General features: G+C 39.1%; 1 protein-coding gene across 3 annotated transcripts in view; it reads right to left on the bottom strand.

Annotated features, from left to right (window-relative positions):
- Window positions 1-4124: 4124 nt before the first annotated feature.
- Window positions 4125-18915, bottom strand: part of SOCS5 (suppressor of cytokine signaling 5) — a 35858-nt gene continuing 21067 nt past the window's right edge. For 2 of the 3 annotated variants that reach the window (XM_075595813.1, XM_075595815.1), the window contains one exon: window positions 4125-12208. In XM_075595813.1, coding sequence (XP_075451928.1) covers window positions 10589-12196 — 1608 coding nt within the window. In that variant the 5' untranslated portion in view covers window positions 12197-12208 and the 3' untranslated portion in view covers window positions 4125-10588. Of the gene's footprint in view, window positions 12209-18370; window positions 18558-18915 lie in introns of those variants that run through there. The other variant, XM_075595814.1, reaches the window with a different exon arrangement.

Raw genomic sequence — 18915 nt, 5'->3', positions numbered from 1 at the left:
CATTATCTGTATGATTCTTCCAATTTCTCTCCTTTCAGTACCCCCTTAAAACTAGGTATTGTTTGAACAGGGTTTAGGCTCTGTGTATTGCCTCTGAAAGGGCTCCCAAGAACTACTCCCTTCTGCACGGAACAAGGATGCTAAGGGTTAACATCCAGAATGTCTTGCTGTAATATGCTTCGTCAGCCCCACCCTTCCATTATGACCCTAGATAAAGGAATTTCTAAGCTCAGTCAAATTAATTCAGAACCCCTTCAGCCTACATCTGCGTCACCCCAAAAGGCGGACAGCCTTTGGCAGCAGCCGATGGGTATCAGCCGTTTGTTGCCCGGTTACAGGGTTACAGGGTTACAGGGTTGGGTAAAGTCTTAAAACACAGCAGATTGTAGGCCTAACCTACATTAAAACTCCATTTTAACCTGGTCTGTAAAGGTTATATAGGCCCATAATCATATATTATCTCTAACCGACCAGGAAATGTCTGTAAATGTAATGTATTACTACTGTTCATTTAATGCAACCATGTGCTATCATAACTCTGTGCTCAGAACCTACAGTAATTGAAAACGAGAGATAACTCTCAAAGTATTACTTCCTGGTAAAACATTTTATTAAAAGAATACTTCTATTTTTTTTGTGCCCATTATTTACCATCCAGAGTCATATCTTCAAGTTGTTGGACATATCTCTTTTTTCAACCTCATCTACGATGTGACATCTGTGATTATGCAGATTATCCATTTGTCTGAAGCCAACTGAGGGATAGTATGTCCATAAACTCTCAGGAATTATGTCTAATGTTATATATGGCCAATTGGTAGCTCTCGAGCTGTTCACTGTAGCTATATTGCCTAAAGTGGCAATACAGTTTGCATTTATATTTTTGGTATGCTTTAATGAAATGTAATTACTTAAGCTGACGATCGATTGGTTCTCCCATGACCGATTGGCAAAGATCCTGCTTCCCCGGGTTCACACTATGGCCGCCTATTTCAAAAGAGAGTGGTGTGCCTTTGTAAATGGTTGCTATAGCAACCCAAGGTTGCTTAATACATTAAAACTGATTAAAAAAAGGCATAAAGACTGGAATAGGGGGGAGAATAAAAAAAATAATATGCAGTAGTATCCAATACTACACAACTGATTTACAGAAATCCCCAAATCTTTAGAAATGGTTTTGTAACCCTTTCTAGACTGAGGTCCTCAGGGATTTCTTTTGATCATGGTATGATGTGTTTCCACACACCTATATGGTGAAGACCACTCACAATCTTTATATAGGGGGGGGGGTCCTCCCAAACACACCTGAAGATCTACCTAATTGAAAACAGCCAATTCTAATTCTTCCCTTTAATTTAGCTTATAAAACCAGGATTTCTTACTTTTGCAAATACCGACTCTTAATTACTCATTGTTTGCTTAATTCATACATAATTTTGTTTCAAAAGACATAGGGGCCTATGCAGAGAGCAGCGCTATTTCGAAATTCGCCATTTTTTGGAGAAAATCGCGCAGAAAGCAGCAGAAAATGGCGAGTTCCGAAAAACGTGCCAATTTTCCTTTTCTAGTTATAAAACTCGCCTCGCGGCTGGCGAGAACCTCAATCTCGCCAGTTTTAAAAATATCCGTATGCAGAGAGGCGCGAACGACATCTAGCGGCTGTTCGCGCCAATAAAATGGCGCGATTGTCTCAGTTTTAACTCGCCAGAAAAAACTGCCGCTCGCGGCCATTGCAAAGGGGAAAAAAAAGCCGCGAATTTGTTTTAACACATTTCTGAAGCGCGCATCTCGCCAATTTAAACTCGCCACACGCATCCATGTTAAACATAGCAGAATTCGCACTTTTCTGCATATGGAGATTAAAACTCTCCAAAAAAGCTACTTTTTAATAAATTCGCCAATTTTAAAATTCGCTGCTCTCTGCATAGGCCCCATAGAGTTGGTTAATATAAACCTTATTGGATATTTAAGAAAAAACTGGCTTTGACAGAAGGTTATCATGGAAAAACTATGGCATTTACATATTTATCATGGAGGTTCACAACCTTTTTCTCGCCGCTAATCATTAATGCAGTGATATTGTCCGGAGAGAATAGAGATGAAGTCTAGCTCAGGAAACAGAATAGGACTATTAGCCTCATGAAAGCCAGACTCGAAGGATTAGTCCGTCTGAATCTGTTGACGCACCAAATAATTTGCTAGTCTTATGAGAGATAAAACACTTAATTTTTTTTTGCCAAAATGGAAGCATCTTTTTTCGTTGGTACTAAATTGCTTTTCTTATACTTTATGAGCAAGTCACACTATCAAATTTTTTTTGGACCATCTTTACATGATCCAAGGCTTCCTTTTCTGTGGACTATACCACCTGGTTATTGTCTAGATCAGTGATTTTCAACTGGGTTTCCACGGTCACCAGGGGGGTGAGCTGGGACAACTCTCCCATGCAATCCCATGTCCGGCAGCACCCCCACATAGCAGTGACTCGGCGGCCCACCCGGTCACTGCTATACTTCCTCTCACAGTCTGCTCTGGTCAGCGCCGGAAGTGGCTGACAGGAGGGAGAGCAAGGGTTGGAGTTACCCAGAATTTCACAATCGAATTCTGGGGTTCCCTAACCAAAAAATAAAAGGTTGAAAACCACTGGTCTAGATCTAGGAGGATGGTAATCTCTTTTGGACCGATATAGGCTGCTACTACTACCAGTAACTTTGAGAAGACCCTAAACACTGTTTATATGCTGAATGGTAGGCATTTGAATTGGAAATGCCGATTTCCTTTACAAAGCGTATAAACTTTTGATTGGATACCATTAATGGCATGCATCTTTCAGGTCTATAGATGCTAGAAAACATTCCACCAACCCAATTACACATTTTAGGGTCTCTCTCGAAATGACAAATACTACAACATTTGTTGATTCAAAACAGTCAGCCTGCGAACTAGGAATACAATTGAGTATATTACGATTTTGGTACCAATGTTCTAGCGGTGTTGTCCGGCAAAGCTTGTATGGCAGAGGACAAGGCTTTGGCTTTTTTTCAGCTGACTTGGTATTACGGACATCAAAATGTCTCTTTTTTGACTTCTAAAATCTAGAACATACCCTTGGGAGATAGTTTGCAGACAATAGGATTATTTTGTGATCATTGGGCCCAACCAACCTGCTACCTTCTGGGATGGGCTGTACAATCAGGGCCCACCTTTTCCTGAGGAGCGTTGCTACTTAATGGGGAATCAGTTGGTCTGGGGTACCTTAGAAGCGTGTGTAACACGTGTTAGGCGGAGGCCCCGGTGTCTGCTCTGCACGCGCGCCTGCCAAGCTGGTGGCGTGTGCAGCTGTGATCCCCGGTCTGCGGTGAGCTGCAGGGGGGGAAAACAGGAGGGGAGGCGTTGCCCTGAAGTCACCCGGCAGGTTCGTAATCATTGGCTGAACTGCCAGAGTGGGGGGGGGGGGGGTGCCCAGCACTCCGTTGCAAGTCCTTAACAGAATTTTCATCTTCAGAGAAATCTGCTTGCGCAACGCGGCGGCCAAGGCCGGTAGCGGGCACGGCTCGTCCCTGCAGCGCACGCCACAGCAGGCACTGGAGACCTTATTGCGTAACGGCACAGTTTGCTCTTACCTGCTCATCTCTGTCGGCATCTTGTTGTAACGACGTGTCAACACGCCGTCGCATGGCGCTGCGTTGCCGTGAGAACGTGACATCACATGACAACGCAAAGATGAGGAGCAGGAGAAGATAAGAGGCCGGGTACTGGCACCTTTTGCAATATAGAAATAAATGGGGAAGGGGGGGGGGGGGGGGAAAGCACCCCGATCTGCAAAACACCCCGATCTGCAAAACATGAACATAATTGCTCAACGTTTCGGCTCATCCTTTTGTTTTTTGTTTTATTTCCTAGATGGTATGGATGGTACACATTTTGTGCTGGTTGGCGAGTGCTCTGTTCCCAGAAATATTTTAGCTTTGAAAGTAAAAGAAATGGCATTTATTTTTAATCCCACCCTACTCAGTATTTCTACTGTGGGTGGTGAGTGGGGCGTCAACTTTCTATAGGTCCATAGCTTTCTAAAAAGATGCAAGAAAAATTGTTTGATAACAAGAACACACAAAACAACTAGAAACAGGTACAGAATTAGATATTTATTAAGATTTAAGACAGGATAATGGATAAGCACCAAGAATGTCAGCTTTTGAGTAAAATAAATTGTGACCTCTCTAAAAAGTTAACTTCAGAGCTATATGATATTCACCAGGTTTCACTATAAAAACTGAAAAAAGTGGACATGTTTAACAAAACTGAAAAGATTGTACAAGGAAGAAAAAAAATTAGATCAAATTATTACTTTTATATTGTCAACAAAAAAAAATGTTAAGATTAGAAGTGAAACATGTAACTTGGTGTAAGAGTAAAATTGTACTTTAACATTTGCATTGCAAAATAAGCAATAAATGACAGAAATTGCACCAATGTTCTGTATAAGGCATTGGAAGCATCAACTTTGTGATGGTGCCAGGTCTAACGTATTTTCTGTTTGTAACAGATGAGACAGTTCACATAATTGTATTATGAAAAGAACGCAAAATCAGATTGTAACCAAGAAATGCAATTTAAAAACAGCTGCCATTTAGCATGCCCTTTGAAAAAGGTACATTACTTTTACCATGTTCAGGGGAGCAATAAGGAGGATCACAAAGTCATAGAAGTAGAGACCCATTGTACATTCCTATATCCTAATGCTTTGAATTAGAATCATCTTCCAACACCTAGCAATTTCTAGAAATATATATACACATGGTCTATTAAAACAACATTCTGGCCCAGTAATTTAACACCTAACCATTTATATTCACCAATCACTTGGTAAAGATATCTTGTGCTTGTGAACCAAATAATTACATTCAATTTTAAGTATAAACTAAGGAAAATGAATGACATTCCTATAGTTCTTTACAGCTTGAAGGGCCGGTAGGCCTATCTAGCAGTGGAGGGCATTGCTGTTCTTTGTACCAGTTCCATCAGGTGAGAGACCAATCATAAGCAGGGGGTGGGTGGGAAGGAAGTGTGACATGAAACGGTAAAACTAGCATCCCACAAGATCATGAGGACCCCATGAGAGAGTGGAGTTTATAAAGACAAACAACAAAAGGCACACACAAGTTTAACTTCCACAAATCAAAAGAGTGGGATTTTTTTTAAATCGCCAAATATGGTTAAAGTTTAGATTCTGCCTCCTACTTTACAGAACTACTATGTTGGCTTTGGTAGATTAGCAGTGACCTTGAACAGGGCCATATTAAATCAGGGGATACTTGGGTCATTGGAAGATAGTAAGTATGCAGTGAAAGAGCAGTGGTAATTATAGCGCTTCAAAACCTATTATGCTCTCAGTTGCTCCTACTTATAAAAAGATTGACAAGTTACATTCCAGTTTGTTGCACTGTCATGCTTTTTTTTGCTGATCTGGAGATTAGGACTATATGTTTTGCACTAATTTCTCTCCAGTGAAATTCTGTTCAGTGTATTGAAGCACATGGAATATTTTCAGGAAGTGTTCAAAAATGTATGGCCTACATCACCGGTCGGTGTCCACCGGTTATTGTGATTAATTATTTTTTGATTTCATAGGAATATGACACTGCCTGCCTATATCGTTGATAAGGAGATTGCTTTAACTTGGATACTAGAACCTAATTTATTGAATTTAATAGTTGCTTATTGGATGTTCCCCTGTACATTTTTTGCAATGAACTTATAGGGAGAAAGGAAAATTATTTTGAACTTGTGAAAGTTGTCCAATTGTAGGTCTCCTCAAATGCAACAACTACTTTGAAAGACCTCCGTTAATCATGATTGCATCTCACGGTTTAATGTCAACTGGAACCCAAATGGTGGAGAGATTCACAAGCTTGAGGAGAAGCTTGGTTTTAACGTTTAATTAAAAAAATGATAAAGGAACAAAATGCCTTGTTTTGTGCATTTAGGAATGTTTTTCACAAACATATTGAGTTTAGTACTTTACTTTCTTTGACGGATATTGGCTATAAAGTGAAGACAAATGTGTCAATTTGTAGCTGGTCAGTCATTTTCCAAATATTTAAGCCAATACTATACAACTATTTAACCAATGTAATTTCAAAGAATTTGGAAACTAATGCTATTTTTTCATAGCACAACATGTAATGCAGTTAATATCAACTTCTAAGCAGTCTAACTTTTCTAAAAGAACAGTTCAAGAATTAAAAAAAAAAAAAAAAAAACACAAGACCAAAATAGAGAGCTATTTCCCATTTAGCATAATCAGAGAAGAGTCTGCCTAACAATTAAAGAGGAAAAGAAAAAAAGAAAACAAAAACATGTGAGCAGTCTTTACTAGCAATTTGAAATGGACAGCTCCTCAACACTGCAAACAGCAATTAATGAAGGCGTAAACATTTACTATAGAGGTCACATGTCTGGCAGCCAAATGAAACAAAGGAAAGACCGTTCCCTGTTTTGGGACAAACGTGGGTGGGGCTTCACACCAGCACACTAATATGTCAAAGTGTGGCAATTTCACTGGAATAAATGCATAGACACAAAGTATACAGATCTGGTGCAATTTCATGCTGGTGAATTTCTTTTATTATTATTATTTTTTTTTTGTAAGCAGCTACATTTACATATAGCACTCTTTATACTTTGAACTTAAATGTTTCTATGTACTGTACACTCACAATATCGGAACATACTGTACACATTTGATACTAGCACGTATACATGTTTATCTAAATCTTAGAAGTATTTACATGTTCACATATACTTCCATTACAAATACTCAAATCTTTATAATCCATGATAAATGAAGCGTTGAGACCTATATCTAACATTTTCAGCAATCAACCTCCTAACAGTTACTTATATATCATACATTGCAGTGTGTTAGTGAAGGGGTTAGTAATCAGGGAGGCTGCATATTTAGAAAGAAAAAAACCCAGACCATTTCCCTTAAAACTGTATGATCTCCATAATGTCAATGTTCCACTTTTGTATCATGGCAATTAAAGTGCACACTTAAATATCATTGTTCCAGCACAATTGCATATAACGCCCTAGTAAGCTTAAAATACTTTGGTATATGAATGAATGGGAAAATTACCCATTAGGGGACCTTAAACGTGATTGTGGCTCCCAGCACGCACGGGTAATGTAATAAACAAAAAAACAGACTACACTTTGGTAGAAATTGGAAGCTTTGGACAGTTTATATTTATATTGTGGATTTGCAAATTAAGTAGCAATGCTGTTGCTGGATTCTTGGTCAAACAGATTTTAACCGTTTCACTCCAGTGAAAATGTGCATGACAAGCTTTATACATGATCTATGACAGGCCTGCACAACTCCAGTCCTCGGGGGCCGCAAACAGGTCAGGTTTTCAGGCTATCCCTTCAGCACAGCTGGCTCAATAAGTGGCTCAGTATGACTGTTGTCCATGCTGAAGTAGAGATATCCTGAAAACCTGGCCTGTTTGCGGCCCTCGAAGACTGGAGTTGTGCAGGCCTAATCTATGATGACCATAAGATTGCAATGTACATGAGACTCTTCAGTACTATAAAGCCTTGAAAAAAATAAATTGGGATGAGCCAGCAATAGATCTTAAGAGCAAGAGACATGGTATGTCTGGACAACCCAAATAACTTCTGGTTTGGGGGTAACATATTACATATCTAGATTACAGAACTTGAGCTCGAGCAGCATGGACTGCCGTTTATTTTATTTTTTTAGACAGCGTGAACCCTCAGGTGACCCCACGACTTCCGTTAGACAAGCAGCTATTCCTGTCCATTGGAGACAAAATGGCTGCAATGTCAGGGCTCGCACTGGTGGCCAATAGTAAATTGCAACGCCTTCGGTAGGTGGCCGTTTGACTTTATATTTATGACCATCATTGTAGTTTTGTGTCAAACACACAATAATGACAAATATCTTGGGAAGCAGGTGGTCGTCAGAGAAGAACATAACCCCTCCTTCTCCCTGGTTTAGGCAAGCCAATAAAAAATAAAATTGGGGGATGGGGTTGCTGCTTTAAGTCAGTCACTTGTTCTAAAATAGAAGAGACAAACAAATGTAAAAATCCCATGTATGGTAGTTTATATCATGTTGTGTTAATGCCATTTCCAGTCACAGCATTATTGCCATATTTAATCATCTTCAGACGATCTCACTTCTGGGATGGTTGCTTAATAATTACAATTCTGCAAATGCCCACAATGTATGTGTAATTCAATATAAACAGCCACCAGGATTGAAAATGTAACCCCTTCAGCACAAAAAAAAAAAAGGTACCTGCAATGCAGTACAGAGCATAGCATTTCAAGTTTAACCAGTACTGAATAAATTCATCACCGTTTCCTTTTGATCTCACATTTTCTGAAGTTCCAGATCATTGGGAAAAAATACACATCTCTTCATAATCAGGTAAGCTTTTCAAATGGTTTAGTGAAATGGCTTTACAGCTGTAAAACTGTCTGTTGTGAGCAATGAAATGAGAAAAGAACAGGTATAGGCATTGGTTAGAACCATACACAACTTCTGCATTCATTAATTATCTTAGTCGTCTGAAATCTCATTAAAGAAAGAGGTCGGTTATCGCAATCGTGCAGACTTCTACAGCAAAGCCCATACATGAGAACAATAGACATCGCATTTAAGGGAATAAAATTAAAACAAAATTATACAAGGCACAGGAAGCAGAAACACTTACAGTAGGGAGTAGTTATGCATATAGATGTAAGGTCTTAGAATTGCAGTTAAAGGGTTCACTACCTCTTCCTGTAAAATCCATAGAAGGATGCAGGTATGAATATCTTGTAGCAGTTGGTTAAGGAACGAGGTAGCACCCATGCTCAGACAAAAACATACATGAATAAAACTCAACATTAACATTTTAGAATGCTCCACCAGAGAGCATTTTCAATACTGTCCAAAGCTACTCCTGATTGTACATCTTTGCCTCTTTTCAGACAGTAGCAGAGTACAATATTAACCCCATTCAGAATTGAAGGGGTTCAATATTAAAGTGCTAATGCAGTCTTAAAAAATATTTACAATTACAAATAATGTACAGTACTTTAAAAACCTATGGAATTAGGTTTCAGATTTTTCATAAGGTGAAAGACAGATCCACCCTAAATATTTTATCAGGTAGAACTGGGGAAAAAAAAAAAAAAGTCAGGGTCATTCTTAGTGGGTGTGTAAAAAAAGCACAGCCAAAATCTCAACTATTGCAAGAAATCTGTATATCATGCCAACGCGAGGACATGTTTTTATAACCAAATACTAAAGCACTATAACCCATATACTGTATATTAGTTGGAAGACCAATTGTGTTTGGTAACCTACAACAATTTTTGGCAACTTTGTCAGTCATCGGAGGGTATGTTTTAACTGGGAGAAATGTTTTCCGTATTAAGTTCAGTCTCACATAGTAGATTTGTGGCCTCAGCACATTGCCCCATCATATTACTTGAAACTACAGGCAAAAAAAAAAAAAATAAGAACACTGAGTGATATTTCTCTCCAAAATTCAAACTATTTGTCGGCATGTAGCAAAAAGTGTAAATTCGGTCACTGTGTGTCAAATAAAAAATGGAGAACATGGAAAAGTGAAAAGTAAAAAAGTGGAGTTTCAGAGCTCACCACATTCACTTGTGTTTAAAGCATAATTACACACAGATTTCTTGCATTAGCCCACATTTCTCATAGTCACTCAAAAATGGACATAAATGGAAATAAACAATTTTGCTAGTCACCTGTAAGGCCAATCCTGATGGTGTAAATTGACCGGCTTATTGCAACATAAAACCCACATTTTACAACAAATCTATTTTAAATTACCAGTTTCTGGCAATAATTTATTAACTGAAAATACCAATTGATTAAATCTTTATATAAAATCCTTTACAAAACGTTCACCTTCAAAATCAGTTATTCAAATCAACTGAGCTTAAAGCACCAATTGAATAGCTTGATTTTCTTAATATTTAACGAAATAACTCATATTGCTAATTACTCAGACATAACCGGATCCTAGCAATTTCAGCTTCATAAAAATGCAAATTCATACTCAACGGGGTTACTGTGAGACATGAACAGTTTACCTAGTGCCACTTGTAGGAAATCTGGGACTTTCTATGTTATGGGAGAAACACTCAAGTTATACGCAAACATTTGCATTCAACAAGTACTTGAAATCTACTGCACATTTGTGTATATGTTTTGTGATTAAAAAAAAAGCCCCTCCTAGTACTTCATTTGCCACTACAGATTTAAAAAAGGAAAGAAATGCAATCATTAGTACAATATTTTAGTGTAGGCATTCATGAGAACATGCAGTTTAATGTTCTGCACATTGTTTCCAGACACTGCACAATTTTCTTCCTTACAGGCAGCATATCATTTATTCAAACACTTAAAGCTTGAAGAGTGATACTGTAGTAACTCTAAATACATGTGCTTTCTAAACTGATACACAAAGCATATGCTAAGTCTATGAGGTTAAGTATTAGACGGTAAGGAACAGGAGAACACCAATGCATTTCCTTTTTATTTTGACTTAATGGGTTCCCTTTCCAACCATCGCACTCTGACTTTTTGTTTATAATGATATTCCTTAAGGAAGTCTTGTAACATGGATGGTAGAGGGAGTACATCAATGCCATCATATGTGGTAGACCTGCAGATTACTGCCCGGCAGATATACTGTAGACTGAAAGGAAAAGTTCTATTTAAGGGTACAGTAAGCAAAGGTTCGAAAAACATGCAAGAGCTAGGATCTTTATAATGTTCTAAAAGCCCTGTAACAGTAGATGAGTGAAACACACATGGGTCATGAGCATCAAAACTGAAATTATGATTCCACTGCTCAATGCGAGCATGCAAAGATCGACTGTAACGACGGAAGCTCACAGAGAATAGGTAGTCCTCTTGTGCAGAGTCCCTGAGCAAAAATGTGCCTTCTGGCCTGCCTTCTAAGAGAGCTTCTGCCTCATAACGGTCCATGACACCCCAGTAACAGGGGTTGCTTGTTATTTCGATCAAGTCAGGTACAAGGCAGTGAATATAATCAATCTGAGTATGCACTTTCCAGGCCCCCTGTCTATTCGTTTGAGTATGGCTGTCTCCTGATACCTGACGTTGCTTCTGTCTTCGTGACTGCAAACAGAGAGTTGTGGTATCTTCTTCAGACTCACACCCACCTTGTGACACTGCACTACTGTCCCCAGACATGTCAGCCATGCCAGGTGCTAATTTTGGTCCAAGCTTATATACAGGGTTGACTTGTGCTGTAGCTTCAAATGTATGGATTTGGGCATTTGGGGGAGGGTCTACACCTTCTTCAATACTAAGTCTACGTCTCTCACGTAATCTATCTTCTTCATCTTCAGTAGAAATCAAAGATTGATCAAATGTATCCAAAATACTTGAATGTGGGCTGACAGGTGCTGTGTGCTGTTTAATCAGATGCCATTTTTGGGCCAGGTCCGATCCAACAGGGAAAGGACATTTTTCAAGCATTAGCTCAGAGAGATGAATCTTCCGCTTATTAGAAAAGAGGGGTTTTGACGGCCTGTTATATGTTCTAATTGGAAAACACAAGCCAACAGTCTCATTTAACCGCTGCCGTAAACTGCGACTGCCTACAGCCCTACTGGACACAGTTTCCATGTCATGGACTAAACTTACACCATATCTTCTCTCTCTCCGTTGTAGGCCACTCCTCGTCCTATTGATTTTTTTATCAGGATCAAGAGAGTCTTGAGTTTTCGTGGAGCAAGAATGTTTTTTCTTTCCCCCCCACGGTGCATGACGAGTGTACGAGTCTCTGCGAGCTAGGCGGGTTGCTGCACTCCGACCCAAATCACTGTCCTTTTCAATGCTAATCTCAACAAGTTGAGGCATTTCAGTAACACAATTTTGATTTCTCCTGCTCAAACTATTGCAGGGACTCAAGCTCAAGTCAGAGGAAATGTTCTCTTGCAGAGGGCTAATTGATTGCATGGAAGTCTGATCAGCGACATTTTTATCACTCCCACTTAAACACCTGTTGGCATTAACATCTACAATGTCATTTTGGCTCCCATCTTCCTCATGACTGAAGAGATTCTGACACCGGTATTTGAAAGTGTTCCACATCTTTCCAACTTTATCCATTGATCAATTTACCTAGAAATGAGCAAAGAAAAAAAAAATATGTTACACAGCCAAAGAGTAGGGATTTATATAATTATGTGTACCGTTTTATAAGACAGGAGAATAAACTGGCAAATGTAAAATCAGATCTACAAATCATAAAATTGACACTCGTCATTGCAAAAGCTTTGAATTTGCCATGTTTGGGTCACTTAATTAAAAACTTAATTGTGCCTTAAAATGCAATGTAGAACTTGAAAGCAGCAATGTCTGGTTTCATTTATAGCCTGGAGGGAGGGAGGGGCAGGGTGTAGACTATTGAGCTAATTATAGTTGGCTACGGAGACCCCCTGAGATACTTTAGTTTTAGCCATTTTAGTTACATTTCCTAGAAATCCTAAGGATGGCTACTTGTGTCATCGAATAGGAAGCCGTAACATCATCCCTCGATGTGGCTTCCATTGGCCCGAGGGACCAATGCCCATTTAGCGCCCATTTTTATTTCCTGAATGGGAGCAGAAACACTGGCAACTAGAAAGGTATGTTTTTCAGCAGATAAAAATAACACTGTTAAAAAATTTTTTACAAATATCTAGACTACATTGTACATCTGACAAAAAGAGCAGTTTTGATTTCTGCACTGACACTGGGTAATAAAACCAAACCAAACAGTCCATATCAAAAAAGTTCTGCATAGAGCAAAAAAATGCAGGTTGCAATGTTAGGGAATATACTGCTGAAACATGCCAAAGTCCAAGAGCTATGCAAACTGGGATCTCATTACATCACAATCAAATTAAAAGAAAACTATGCACGCAGAGCGCACCACGGATTTGATATAAAATAATATTTTAATGCAATAAATATCTGGTCCGAAGACAACAAAAAATATCACAATAAAGGATATACACGATACAATAATAAACTAATATACCATAACACTTTACATGAAATATAAGACAATCTCACACAGGTGGGGGAAAACCCCAAAGTTAGCTCTATTAGAAGCACAACGACAGGGCACGTGAATACCAAAGTTTACTCAAAAAACAGTCACAGTGAGAGTTCTATGGAAAACTTGATATATAAACACAATGAGGGGAATGGATACTAACCACAAGCAGCAGCGGGTTGTCTGTGTGAACGCGAAACAAGTCAGAAAAAAGACCTGACAACTACGTGCGACGTCACTTAACGTGAACTCCTGACGAAGCACGTAGTTGCCAAAACGTGTCGAGGTCACGGATGGTTGCTCTGCGCATTCACACATTGGCTGGAAGGGAGCTGCGAGGAAGTGCTAGCGGAGGAGAGATCTGCAGGGTGATCGCGCTGTCCGGACTTTTTTCGCGTTCACACAGGCAACACTCTGCCGCTTGTGGCTAGTATCCATTCCCCTTGTGTTTATATATCAAGTTTTCCATAGAACTCACTGTGACTGTTTTTTGAGTAACTTTGGTTTTTCCCCCCACCTGTGTGGGATTGTCTTATTATATTTCATGTTAAGTGTTTTATGGTTTTTTAGTTTATTATTGTATCGTGTATATAATTTGTGATATTTTTTGTGGTCTTTGGACAAGATATTTATTGTATTAAAATATTCTAATAATAATAATAATATGTTCTTGTATAGCGCTGCTAGTTTTACGTAGCGCTTTAGAGACATTTTTGCAGGCACAGGTCCCTGCCCCGTGGAGCTTACAATGTATGTTTTTGGTGCCTGGGGCACAGGGAGATAAAGTGACTTGCCCAGGGTCACAAGGAGCCGACACCGGGAATTGAACCAGGTTTCCCAGAGGCAGTGTCTTTACTCACTGAGCCACTCATTCTCTATCTAATCCATGGTGCGCTCTGTGTGCATTGATTTGTCGTTTTGGGAGTTCATAATTATAGGAGCTTTTTGGAGGAGTGGTTCCACACGTGCAGCTGCAAACTGATTATTTCTAATCAACTTTTAACGACAGCACGAGCGCAGAAACCTTAACTGTTTGTTTTTTTACCACAATCAAATTAACTCTGCATTATAAAATTGTTCAAAACATTAAAAAAAATAACCGGTTTCAAAAACCAATAAACAAAAAAAAGGCGGCCTTCCTTTTCTGCACCATTTCAAGATCAAGGCTACCACTCATTGGGAATAATATGCTTGCATGCCCTTAAGAAACTCTCTTTTCTGTCTTATTCAATGCAGCAACTACTATCCAGAACCTCAACCTGTCCACAAACTAGTATGCGAAGGAATTTAAAATGGAAGCTGTACAGAAGCCATACTGGAAGAGGACAATCGTTCAATATTTGTGTTCAGGGGTTTCTCCCAGAAATAACATCAGCTTTAGAAGATTGGGTTCAGACATGCTCCCCCACACCCCCCAAATGTGGGGGTTCCTCTTTAAAGCCATAGCTATGATCTGTAGTTAATTCCACTATGTAAGAAATATGTCTGTCTGTAATACAGGATTGGATCCATGTGACAAATTTCTGCTAAATCTATTGGCAACTTTGTATTCTTGACATTTCTGCTGTTTCTCTTGCAAGAAAAGGAGAAGTCATGCTACAGGATTCTTCAAGATAAGGCCGCACGTATAGTGCGGGCAACCAGGCCATTGATTGGTTCAGGGGCTGTCACATGAGGCAACAGCCCCATAAAAATCAAATATTGCCGGCTTAAAAAGAAAAATCGCGTCTCCACGTCGCGCTTACTATAAGTGCACGCAGCGGCGACAATGCATTTGTTTTCGGGCGACGTCGCCGGCACTGTAAGCGCGGCCTAAGCAGGAGAGGCCCAGGAGATATACAATGTGCCTTTCAAAGATAACATGTTGAGATAAAATCTTGGTCCAGGGATTATGCAAGGAGTATCCTCCTGATCATGGCACAGATAAATAATGGAGGTTAATTTTATGGGCAACATCTACAAGTTTGTATGCTGACACTGCAAGGAATAATCGCTGACATCGCATAACAAATCAACCTGATTGGCTGGGACTGTTTTTAGGGTGTGGGTGTGGTGTGTTAGAGAAAGTATAATAGCTATAGCTCCAATGTTCAATAGGAACTTCACAGAAAAGCGCTGTGTGAACTGGGCAAGATATTCAAAGAACAAGGCTGTACTACACCTGTATTATATAGTGAGGCTATTAAAAGTGAAGTTACTTTGAGAAAAATCTGTGTGTCAGAATTATTGTTCCTTCACTAGTGATTGTATGGCCAATTTTTTCACCTAGCTGCATGCTCCTTACATGGATGGAGCGCAGGTGATCATATATTTGTTTTGCATTTCTGTTAGGCCGATATTAATTCTTAGCTGCACGCTCCTATGGGGGCCCCACTATTAAGGTGTAAATATAATTGGCCTAATTGCCTGCAAGTCCATATATAAGCAACTTGTGGGAGACTAACTCCTCCCTTTTCTAGGTATTTTCTCAGTATGGTCCCTGGATTACCACGTTTCACTTCACATGTAAGTGTTCTCACTGGTATTAACCAGTTTTTAACTGCACTAGATATATAAGCACATGCTTGGACATTTTAACCCCATTTGGGGCATTTTCACATAACACTAGTTGCAGTCAGTGTAGGGACCTGCCTATGAGACTTACCTTGGCGTTTGGTGGCAGGCTTGGGCATTATTTGATCAAAGGATGTAACTAAAAGTCTCCTTTATCTCAATAGATTTGCACATCATGTATATATATTTATTTCACATATATTGTTAACCCATTAGGCAGAAGCGCAGGGATTCACTTTCCGTTTTTCACTATTAAAAGTGAAGTTACTTTGAGAAAAATCTGTGTGTCAGAATTATAGTTCCTTCACTTGTGATAAAACTTTGATTTCATCAAATTGCTTTCCATTTTTCTTTGAGGTAAATTGTTATTACTACTATTTTAATGGATAATCTAAAATATAAAAGTAGAAATCAATTGGTGCATGTTTTGTCAGGTTTACCGCTGACAATAAAAGGGATAAAACGCACTTATTTGCCTTAAGAACAAAAAAGTGAAAACAAAATCGAAATACATTTTTCATGGAATGGATATATAGCTTAAACTCGCTTACATTTTTTTCTTGAATTGAAAAATGCTCCTGACTAGCCCTTTCCAAAAATAACAGAAACATGCTCAAGTAAAAGAATTGCTGTTTAACTTCCTCGGTTTTCTTGGCTTGAAACCGCTGAAAATAGGGCATCACTACCTCATTCCACGATAAAAATTTATATATGTATAAAACACACATATGTACACACACACAGCCACACACACAACCACACTTTCTTGTGGATGTTGGCTAAAAGCTGCATATTTTGTTTTCCAATATAGCCATTTACATCACATCTGGTTAAGCAAAATGTAGTGTGTAGATCTTACTTATTCAAATACGGATAAGTGACTGAATTTGTATGAACAGAAAATGCCTACTTGCTCTAAAACCTTCCAAAAAAAAAAAATCATGACCAAAATAAGCATCATTCATATGTCCAAGCCTTCACAGCATCTTTTTTTTTTTTTTTTTAAAGGCTAAACTAGTTTATTCAAGACCTACTTTCTAATGTAGGTTTGCTGCAAAAGCTCTTTATTTGTTTATTTTTTAATATAAATTTCGGGCATTGAGGGTTTAGCATAGTTGGAAAGGTGGTAATGTGAATGAGGAGGCTGGAACGTAAAGATCCTAAGAGATAGGAGGAAAAAAAATACGTTTTAAAACATGCCTGTCTTCAAGAACAGTGGGACATGTATATTTTGGTGGCTAGAGGGGGGTAGATTAAGTAGTAGATAATTAACCAGATCCCTCTCTCCCTATATTAAAAAACAAACAAACAAAAAAAAAATCCCCTGTAGATTTGTATAGTTTGCAATGAATATAAAAGTCTATCTTTTAAGCCTTAAACCACCGTTCTAACTACATTTTTACTTGTTAAATGGTAGTTGCCCAACACCAATTAAATTGAGAGTGATATAAATTCTGTTTAACCAATGTCTTACCTGGTGTCAATTGTTTAATAAGAAACCTTTGTAAGGGAGGCATGGTGAGAAGACAGAATACATCTGACCGGCAAGTAGCGAATACTACCAAGAAAAATATGCCTCTTAATAGATCATGTTCTACTGTACATATTCTCATGAAAACCACTGGTTTCACTTTTTTTGTGCATGTTGGATTCTACTTAATTTACTGATAAGAAAGATACCAATAAAAATGCTTTAATGACCTCTTCGTGAAGGCATTAAATGAATGACACTCGAAGCAAGGTGTGCATCAGTAAAGGAAAAAAACCCTATATTTGCATTCATGTATATTTATATCAGACTTTAACTGTAAACAGCAAATATTATTGGGTTACAAATAAGTTTGCAAAGTTATGTAAGAGTAAATTGGTACCATGAACACCTCTGTTATTACTTGTATGATTCTTGGAAGTTTGGGCCACAACAAACAAACATTTCCCACTGATCATACTCCTTGGCTTTGAAGTAGTAACATCAGTGAAATAGTTGTAGAGGGGATTAAGCAATGTGAGAGCTTTCAGTACAAGAAGGCATCACGCCACTGGATAGAATGCAGATGATTTATGTTATACTATAAATTGAAAAACTATATAGAATGCCTTCTCTTTCCCTCCCCCTTACAAGTGGCAAGTCCGTAGTAATAAGAAAGTATAGCAAATCAAGTTCCAACTGTCAAACTTTACCAGATTGCTGACAAATAATTACTTATTATTAATCATATGTTTTATTTATGAATATAATATATCACATATATACACATATAGTATGGAGGTGGGTGTTGGGTTCAGAGTTTGCAGGGATTATTATGTTTGTAAAATATCAACTGGTAACAGTTGTTTGGATGGTGGTCATCCCTCCTCCCTGGGTTTAAAGTTCATGCACCTGTGAAATACTGGTCTATTTAAGACATTTCTCCCTCTTCTGCAGAGGTAAATGAGGATTTTCACAGATAGTGTTAGGACCTGCAAAGGGACCATACCTTGCAGGGCTGCAGGCTTATAATGCTTTGACCAGAGTGTTAACTAAAACGAACCTTACGTACGAGAAGACAAACAAGTATTTAAACTACCCTATTTCCTCGATTCTAAGACGCATCTTTTTCCGATTTTCACGTCTGAAATCGGGGTGAGTCTTAAACTCTATGTATTTAAAAAAAAAAGTGTCTACAGTACTAATCTCCGTTTTTACTTACCATGATTCAGGAGAGGTCCCATGTCAGCGGAGGACGAAGCGGGTGGCGGGAGTGCGGCAGGACAGGTCCAAGTCTGCAGGTGAATGAAGATAAGATAGCAGGCGGGCATGCGGAGGCAGGAGATCATAATAGCAGGAGAGCTGAGCAGAGCGGAATAGGGGATGGCTTGGGAGGTGCACACTGTAACCGGAAGTCAGACACCGGTCAACTTCCAGTGTTAGTGTGCACCTCCCAAGCTGTTCCCCAATGCCGCTCTACTCCTGCTCACCTCTCCTGCTATCATGATCTCTTTCCGCCACCGCACGCCAGGTTGCTGTCTTCTTACCTTCATTCAACTGCAGACTTGGGACCTGTCCCGCCGCCACCGCACTCCCGCCCGCTGTCCATCTTCAACCATCTGCAGACGTTGGACCTCTCATGCCGCTGCTGCCCGCTTTATCCTCTGCTGACATGGGACCTCTCCTGAAACGTGGAGTGAAAAAGTAATTTTCCTCGATTGTAAGGGCTAAATCGATGGCGTCTTACAATCGAGAAAATACGGTATA

Source organism: Ascaphus truei, chromosome 4, assembly GCF_040206685.1.
Source record: "Ascaphus truei isolate aAscTru1 chromosome 4, aAscTru1.hap1, whole genome shotgun sequence".
NCBI lineage: Eukaryota > Metazoa > Chordata > Amphibia > Anura > Ascaphidae > Ascaphus > Ascaphus truei.
This window is presented reverse-complemented; position numbering and strand designations above follow the sequence as displayed.